The following is a 9,179-nucleotide window of genomic DNA, read 5'->3' as shown; positions in this document are numbered from 1 at the left end:
ACCAAAGTGGAAAAATGATGTACTCTCTGAAGTTTGGACTGCTGCCAGAATGCATTTTTCGCGGCCGCAATGGCCTTGTTACGGGGGTAAAATTTCATTGCGGTCCGCAGTGTTGAATGGTAAAAAGTGGAGGTTCTCTTAAAATTGCCACTGCGGCCGCAATGCGTTTTATGCGGTCTGTGGTGCCCTACCATGACCGCAGAGCATTTCTTGCGGTCCGCAATGACTGCCTCACCAGTGCTTCATGTGTTTGAGTACCGCAGACCGTAGTGCATTTCGTGATAATGTGGGCCCCAGGTACTTTTTCTATAAATAGGACCTGAGGAATTCATTTACACTTTTTGATCCATTGCTTTCTAAATAGAAAAAAACTACTGTTTATGACGCCCTAACTGTGCAAATTCAATTTCTAATTCTCATTCATCTTTACTGCATCTCATTACTGGTACTTTTAATCTTTTCCTAGTCTTTAACTTTGTTTTTTTCTTTAATTTGTTAGTTGTACATAAGGTGGAGGTTCTCATTCTTCCCTTTTCTTTCAATTTGTAGCGTATGGTTACATAATGTGTTTAAATTAGGGTTAATTAGTTAAGAATATTGATTGAATACCTAGTGGGTTGATAATATGTGAATTTAGGCTTAAAATGAGAAAAATGTTTAAACCCTAGGTTGGTGTTGCTGAGTATGACTTACCGCGGTCTGCGGTGGATTTCTTGCAGTCCGCATTGCCTCTTCGCGGTCCGCAATGTCATTTTCTGCGGTCCGCGGTAGTTAAACTTCAGAGAGGTAAAGGTTGAGGACTGCGGTCGCGGTTGATTTTTCGCGGTTTGCGGTACCTTACCGCGGCCGCACAACATTTTTTGCGGTCCGCGGCGCCTGAAATCAGAGAGTGGGTACACTGAACCCCACTTCAATGTGGACCGCGGTGCCATTTTTTGCGGTCCGCTATAGTACCTTTGCGGCCGCACTACTTTTTTTGGGGTCCGCAGTCATCTGTTTTCAATCATAATCTTCACTGCTTCATCTGGTACTGTGATACTAACAAAAACTGAATGAATTCTCCTTGTAGATAATGGTTAAATCATGAGGCGGAAGTGAAAAACAGAAAGGCAAAGGAGAGTCCTCCCGGGGTAGGGGGCGAGGTATGATCAGATTAACCCCCAAGTCCGGAAGGTAATTGGGGACACCAGAAGGTCAATAAAGGTTGCAGATAGAGCTGCTTCCCATTCAGAGGGAAGTGAGTATTTGCCCTCCCGGGAGGCATCTAATTCCGATTCAGTGCCGGAGTATGTTCCTGACTGGCCGGAGAGGCATAGATTGAGAGATGTGCCCACCCCTCTAGGCTCTCCTACTTCTCAAGCTTTAGTTCAAATTTCTTTTGAGTCGTCTGAGGGCTCAGCTGAGAGCAGTGACAGTGCAGCATCTACTTCACCTACTGGTTCGTCACCTGGAGAGGATCCCGTCGACGATGAGGTTCCGGATGAAGAAGGATGGGGTGTGCCACAACCCGGGTTGTGGAGAGAACTAGAAACCCCGAGGTGTGGAAAAGAAGATTTGTCAGTGAGATTGCTTACCACAAATTCCGAGAGTGGTGACCCGAGAGGAAATTGATACTTGAGTGGAAATTCATTGAGAATGACCTTTTGCTTCACAACCCTAATGTGAAGAGGCAATTCAGAGAGTGATTGGGCTGGGAATACTTTACAAGCACAGTCGAGGAGGCAAATGAGCACCTAGTCAAAGAGTTCTACGCTAATGTTGCCCACATCAAAAAGGACATGAAAGTGACTAAGGTACGGAATTTGACAGTGAAGTTTGATGGGAAGACAATCAATGACTACCTGGGCTTTCCGGAGGAAGATGAATCACTATACCTAGAAAAGGTAGCATTAGATGAGGCAGCCCATCCGTGGTTGACAGAATACGTGGCGCTCCCAGGTACTACCCCAGCATGGTTGACATCAGGAGTCCAAATTTTGAAGAGAACTTTGAACTTCAAGGCAAAAGGGTGGGAAACTTTCATATGCAACAGGTTGGACCCCACTACTCATAAGAACTCTCTTCCTATCTCCCAGGCAATATTTGTGGCTTCTATCATGGCGGGGTACCCGATCAACATCGGGAATGTTATGTCCAGGGTGATCATAAGGGTGGTGAATAAAGGTGATAGATCCTACCCCTTCCCAAATTTCCTGACAATGTACTTTGAGGACCAAGATGTGGAGAAAAGGAAGTTTGATGTGAAGGTGAAGCCAAAGATGCCTTTCTCCTGGTACAGCCTAAAGGGTGATGACAAACCCAAAGGCAAAGATCCTAAAGGCAAAGCCACTGCTTTTACTGGCCAGTCTGAAGAGCCAGTAGTAGTAGTCGCTTCTTCTCAGCCTCCCTCAGCTACACCGGACATTGCCCCAAGACCCTCTACTTCCACAGTTACAGATATTCCCTCATCCACAACCTACCCTTTGACTACCCACCGTTTAAGCCAAACCCTTGCCAGTATCAACAACTGGATACAGGCAGCTACTTCTAAGCTGTCTTTTTCTAGCTTAGTGGAAGCCCAGTCCGTACCCCCATAGCCACAGGTTCCAGCCTCAGTGGAGGAGACTCTCAAGGAGCTTCTAGACAACCAGAAGAAGCTCCTGGAGAACTAGCAATTGATCTTGGAGGCTGTAGGTGCTCATGGAAAGCATTGAAGGAGCTCACAAAGGAAACAAAGAAGCTGAGAAAGACTCAAGCATCAAAGGCGTCTGTGAAGGAGTTGAGGTTACAAGTGGAGAAAATGAAGGTCGTTGATCACTTGCCATTGGAGCTGCTATTGCATGACCCGATTCCAACAGTCCAGCCAGAGCAGGAGTTGGAGAGGCCACCAAAGAAGAAGAGGGTGATCCCCTGAGCTGATGATGCAGTGATAGAGTTGGAGGACCCGCAGGGAGGTTCCTCTAGCCAACCTCTTGCCCCAAAGCAGCCTTAGGTCCCAGTGCAGGCACAGGATACCGGGATCCAGTCACAGGTTCCCGAGCAGTCACAGGACCCAGGGACCCAGGCTCATGATCCCATGCAGACAGAGGGCCAATAGGGAGTTTCTCTTTACTCTCTATCTTTTGTTGAGCTATTTTTGGGTTAGTAGCATTGATCACAATGCTAGCTTTCATTTGAGGGGGTAGCCCTATTTTGATGATATTGTGTTGTAAATATGATACTATTTTTTATTATGTTTTTTACTTCTGGTATGTATATAATTTTACCAATTTATTTCAATTTTGTGCTTTGCAACCTTGGTCTGTATATAAAGTTACTTTCTGATGTACATATTCATTCCCTCTTATGTATATCCGTCTAAATCCCCTATTGTACATATTCATTTTACTTTCCGCATTTTCTTTCATAGCTTCTTACTTCATTTTCATAGCTTCTTATTTTGAGTTTTGCGTGCAAGAAGCCTTTGGTGTTCTTAATGCCACGGTTCTTTCCAAAGGTGGAAATTGTGTGAACCGGGTGGCTCTTCCTGATGATAGATGGCATGACAACCTTCTTAAGGGTTTGGGTCTGTTTTCTTTTTTGTTTTGGTGTAAATAGTAGCTAATGAGTAATAGTGCCTCAAGCAAAGCTTCACTTGGGCCTAACATATTTGCCTTTGATCTTATGGTCAAAAATAAATTGTTATGTATAGGATGGTGAAGGTTGTGACCTTGAGACTCTTGTGTTGGCTGATAATCATTAAATGGGTTTTTGGGACCATTCGTGTTGCTCAAATATTAGCTAAGGTTGTTGTGGGCCACCAACTCTGTCTCTTTAGCAATCTTATAGCTTGTGTGGTGAGAATTTGAATTGCAAGTCCAAGTCCCGTGCCATTAGTCTAGAACTTTCCCTGAATGTTTGTCTAGGCAAAATTCTATGTGTAGTTTGACTTGAGAGGTGATTATAGGCTCTCCTTGATTCGAATGATATCTTGAAAACTTCAATAGCCTACTAATGATAATATCCCTAGTCAACCCTTTTGATCCAAAGCCCTTTTTCTTTCAAAGATCATGATACAAGCCTTTACCCGTTCTAAAAAATACCCTCTCTTGGCACCCGATCTTTCCTTAGCACAAGGAAAAAGCATAAGTTTGGGGGGGAGAGACGAGGAATGCAACAAAGAGGTAAAATGTACAAAATGAAGAAAAGAAAAGGCACAAAGAAAAAGAAAGAAAATCAAAAAGTCAAAAAGAATGAAAAATGTAGAGGAAATAAAGGGATTAAACAAAAGTAAAGAGATGTAAGGTGTAGAAAGTTTAGAAAGGAGAAAAAAGTTTGAAATGAACAAGAAAGAGTGGCAGTGTGTCTCTCTAACCCCTAAGAAAGAAGTAAATGACTCAAAAAGTCAAGAGAATGTGTGCCAAAATGAAGCAAATGAAGTGCTTAAGGGAAGATGGAACCTACTTAGACCAAATATTTCCTACCCTGAACCAAAAGCCTTCACTATATCTCCACAAAAGCCCTATATGATCTTGAGTTGAATAACGCTTACATTAGTGGTAACTCATATAAGGGGCAAGCTTATAGTACTTAGAGTCGGATTTGTGACCTTTCTTTGAGAGAGATGAGTGTGTTTCCCACAATCCTCGTTCTGAGTACTACAACCTAAAAGTGAGGTTTGTGTAGGGGGAGTTGAGGATGTATTAGTCTGGGTTCCACAATGACCAAAGTAGTAGAAAGAGTTTCCTTGATGGGTTGAGTCAACTTTTGATGCTCTTGTGTCACACTAAAACCAAGGTGCTTGAAAGGTTGAATGTTGTTAATGATTCATTTGATTTGAGGGAAATTGTTAGTCCCAATTGATGCTAGATGAGGTCACTTTAGGTCAGCTGAATTTTCTTGGTTTTATTCTTAAGGAGGTGGGAATTACTTTGTTTGCTTGAGGACAAGTAAAAGCTTAAGTTTGGGGGAGTTGATAACTAGGGATTCTAGTCTATTTTATACTCCTTTTTGCTTGATTTTTAGACTAAAAATGTATACAATTAATCCCGAAAGCTTACATGTTGTGCTTGTTTGCAAGGTTTGGTCAAAAGACTGACAAGTAGTCAAAATCAGCTCAAAAAGGAGTGAAACCTGCACAAGTACCAAGAACAAGTCAAGGCATTGCTGCAGCATAAAATCCACTACAACCGCAATAGACCAACCACGGCCGCAGACCATTTAGTGCGGTCTGCGGTGGATAAGTTTAGAGAGGTGCACTTTTGGGGCTTCAAGTAGTGCGGTCCGCGGAGGATTTCTCGCGGCCACAATAGCCTCTTTATGGCCGCAATCCATTTTATGCGGTCCACGGAGAGGGGATTCAGAGAGCTCGGAGTTTTGAAGATGGAAGCCATTGCGGTCCGCGGTACATTTTGTGCGGGCCACAGTGAAGCCACCATGCCCGCGGTGCATTTTATGGCCATATTCAGAGACTGAGCAATGGAGCAAAAAAGCCTCACCCGGGCCGCGGTACCTCCGTTAGGGGTATTTTTATCCAAACAATTTGGCCTTATATAATACTTTCTTTTCACATTTTTAGGGGATCTGTTAGAATCTTTATCTTATCCGAGCACGTGAATGGCGGTTTGTTCCATTTTGAGTAATTTGTAGCTAGTTTAACACTGAATCTTTAATATCTTAGTTTGAAATCATATTATATGGGCTATTCTTCATCTAAATCTCTAATTTCTTCCATTATTATGAGTATCTAGACCCATTAGCTAGGGTTGTGGCTCAACCCTAGTGTGGGTATTTGATGGATCTTTTGTTTTAAGGCTTAGGTGTTTATGGGTAGTTGATATTTTGACTGATTACATTTTCCATGTTGAATTAGTGGTTGCAAATACTAATTTGTGCCTCTTTGACTTGGGTTCTTCTTGAGAATGAGAGCTTGAGTCTAGGAAAATCAGTCCAAAAAGAAATTGGGGTGTCTTCAAGAGATTGATAGCCCCAATTAAAGGGTTAAACCTAGAGATAGTAATACCCGACTTGAGTATATATTGCTTGCACAATTTTGACATCTAATTGGTCTTGAGAAAGTCAATTAGGGCAAAGTCACTCAAGCTACCGAGAGGTATAGAGTGAGTAGTTTCGTGCATTGGCTCTATCGCAATCCCCAATATAACAACTTTGCCTTAGGCTTTAGATCCCGTCAAGTATATACCTAGGAGAAACTCACTTCCCTAATGCCTTTTTAACCATTTAGAAAACTTTACAAGCATTCATACTTAGTTTAATTTAGCATCTTATTAGCATAAAATTAGAAGTAACAAACAAACAATTATGATTGGAAGTGTAATTAAGAGCACTATGCACTGCTATTTTAGATCGGAATCCAAATCCCAAATAATCTAGCTCCTTGTGGATTCGATCCTGACCATCTCGGGTAAAAGCTGCATCAACCGCTCTTGCCACTTTGTAGTGGTGTAGGATTGGACCCGATCACTAGCCTACAGTGCACCACCAACTCCTAGTAGTACACCTCTGCTCTAGAGTTTTCAGGGTGGTTACTTGAGTTAGCAGGGTCAATTTCAGGGTCAACAGTCACCACAGTCGAGATCCTATTATATTTTTGGTGATCCGAGGCATATTGCTCGATTTTGCCCCCGTACATCGAGTAGTTCTCAACATCAGGGTTCTCGTGCCATGGTCCTGGCATCAGGTGCTTCACCGCCCATTCAGTCAGCTAGAGGTAGGGATCAGGAAGCCAGAGGTGGTGGTCAGGCCATTAGAGGTGGAGGTCAGGCTACTAAAGGTGGAGGCCAACCAGCTAGGGTCCGTCCTAGAGATATAGTTCAGAGTGGTGGGGCCTAGCCTTGATGCTATGCTTATCCAGCCAAGCCTGAGGCTGAGTCTTCTAACGCCGTTATCATAGGTATTATTTCAGTTTGCAGTAGAGATGCTTCAGTTCTATTTGATCTGGGTTATAGTTATTTCTATGTGTCATCTTATTTTGCTTCATATTTTGTTATGCCTCGTGATTCTTTGAGTGCTCCTGCGTATGTGTCCACACATGTGGGAGATGATATTGTTGTAGATCGCGCTTATCGTTTGTGTGTGGTTACCATTGGGAGTCTTGAGACTAGTGCAGACCTCCTACTTCTTGTTATGGTAGACTTTGATGTTATCTTGGGTTTGGATTGGCTGTCACCTTATCACGCTATATTGGATTGTCATGCCAAGATGGTGAACTTAGCCTTGCCAGGGTTGTCTCAATTAGAGTGGAGAGGGATTCTTGGCCATTTTACCGGCAGGGTTATCTCTTATATGAAGGCTCGGTGTATAGTCGAGAAGGGTTGTCTAGCTTATTTGGCTTATGTCCATGATTCTAGTGCAGAGGTTCCTTCCATGGTTTCTATACTAGTTGTCCGTGAGTTTCCAGAGGTATTTCTTATAGGCCTGTCAGGGATGCCACCCGACAGGGATATCGACTTCTGTATTGACTTAGTTCCAAGCACTCAGCCCATTCCTATTCTGTTTGATAAGGGCTTCATTAGACCTAGTGTCTCGCCCTAGGGTGCGACCGTGTTGTTTGTGAAGAAGAAAGATGGATCGATGAGGATGTGCATAGATTACTGACAGTTGAACAAAGTCACCATCAAGAACAAGTATCTATTGTCGAGGATTGATGACTTATTTGATCAGCTTCAGGGTGCCAAGGTGTTTTCAAATATCAATTTGAGGTCTAGCTACCATCAGTTGAGGATTAGGGCATCTGATGTCCCTAAGACAGCCTTTCGGACTCGATATGGGCATTATGAGTTTCTGGTGATGTCATTTGGGCTGATAAATCCCCCAGCAACATTTATGGACTTGATGAACCAGGTGTTCAAGCCGTATTTGGATTCTTTTGTGATTGTGTTTATTGATGATATCTTAATCTACTCCCACAGTCGAGAAGAGCATAAGAAGTATCTTCGAATCGTACTTCAAACTCTGAGAGATAGCCAGTTATATGCTATGTTTTCAAAGTATGAGTTTTGGTTGGATTCAGTCCCTTTCTTTGGGCACGTTGTATTAGCAGAGAGAATTCAGGTAGACGTTAAGAAGAATAAGGCCATTCAGAACTGGCCTAGGCTTACTTCAGCATGGAAATCCGAAGTTTCTTGGGTTTGGTAGGTTATTACTATCGGTTTGTGGAGGGGTTCTCATCTATAGCAGCCCCATTGACCAGGTTTACCAAGAAGGGTCCCCATTTAGATGGTCAGACAAGTTTTAGGCGAGCTTTCAGAAGCTCAAGACTACTTTGACTATAGTGTCGGTATTGGTGTTGCCCACAAGGTCAGGATCTTACACAGTATATTGTGATGCATCTCGTATTGGACTTGGTGCGGTATTGATGCAAGATGGCAAGGTAATTGCATATGTTTCATGGTAGCTGAAGGTTCACGAGAAGAATTGCCTTGTTCATGACCTAGATCTGGCAGCCATTGTTCATGCACTGAAGATTTGGAGGCAATATCTTTACGTCGTGTTGTTCGAGGTATTTATAGATCATCGGAGCTTGCAGCATTTGTTCAAGTAGAAGGAGCTCAATTTGAGGTAGAGGATGTGGTTGGATCTATTGAAAGACTATGATATCACCATCTTATATCATCCCCGGAAGGCTAATGTGTGGTCTATGCTTTGAGTAGAAAGTCAAAGAATATGGGCAGCCTTGCATACATACCAGTCGATGAGAGGCCGTTTGCATTAGATGTTCAGGCCTTGGCCATTCAGTTAGTGAGGTTGGATATTTCTGAGCCCAGCCGTGTTCTAGGCAGTACAGTCGCTCGGTCTTCTTTGTTTGAGCGCATCATAGATCAAAAGATGACCCTCATTTCCTTGTCCTTAGGGATATAGTGCGTCACGGTGGTGCCAAGCATGTTACTGTTGGAGATGATAGAGTTTGGAGGATGTAGGGTCGTGTTTGTGTGCATAATGTGGATAGACTTCGTGAGTTGATTCTTGAGGAGGCGCACAGTTCCTGGTATTTAATTCATCCGGGCACCGCCAAGATGTATCAGGACTTGCAGCAACATTATTGGTGGAGGAGGAAGAAGAAAGATATAGTTGCATATTTAGCTCGATGTCTAAATTGTCAGGATATAAACTGTGAGCATCAGAGACCTGGTGGTTTACTCCAGAAGTTAGAGATTCCTGAGTAGAAGTGGGAGCGTATCACTATGGATTTCATTGTTGGA

The 9,179-nt window shown here is 43.1% G+C and overlaps 1 protein-coding gene across 1 annotated transcript; it reads left to right on the top strand.

The window, feature by feature from the left end:
* The first annotated feature begins 6,642 nt into the window (after positions 1 to 6,642).
* On the top strand, positions 6,643 to 7,512 carry LOC138885376 (uncharacterized). The gene is made up of 2 exons (XM_070166320.1): positions 6,643 to 6,736; positions 6,833 to 7,512. Exons 1-2 carry the CDS (start codon positions 6,643 to 6,645, stop codon positions 7,510 to 7,512), a joined length of 774 nt encoding a protein of 257 aa, XP_070022421.1.
* The last annotated feature ends 1,667 nt before the right edge of the window (positions 7,513 to 9,179 follow it).

Source organism: Nicotiana sylvestris, chromosome 2, assembly GCF_000393655.2.
Source record: "Nicotiana sylvestris chromosome 2, ASM39365v2, whole genome shotgun sequence".
Classification (NCBI taxonomy): domain Eukaryota; kingdom Viridiplantae; phylum Streptophyta; class Magnoliopsida; order Solanales; family Solanaceae; genus Nicotiana; species Nicotiana sylvestris.
This window is presented reverse-complemented; position numbering and strand designations above follow the sequence as displayed.

Excerpts from the sequence above, each read along its gene's own strand:
- LOC138885376 (XM_070166320.1), top strand. The coding sequence starts at position 6,643 with ATGGTCCTGGCATCAGGTGCTTCACCGCCCATTCAGTCAGCTAGAGGT. Across the intron at positions 6,737-6,832 it reads TCAGGCCATTAGAGGTGGAG|CCAAGCCTGAGGCTGAGTCT; the intron begins GTCAGGCTACTA and ends ATGCTTATCCAG.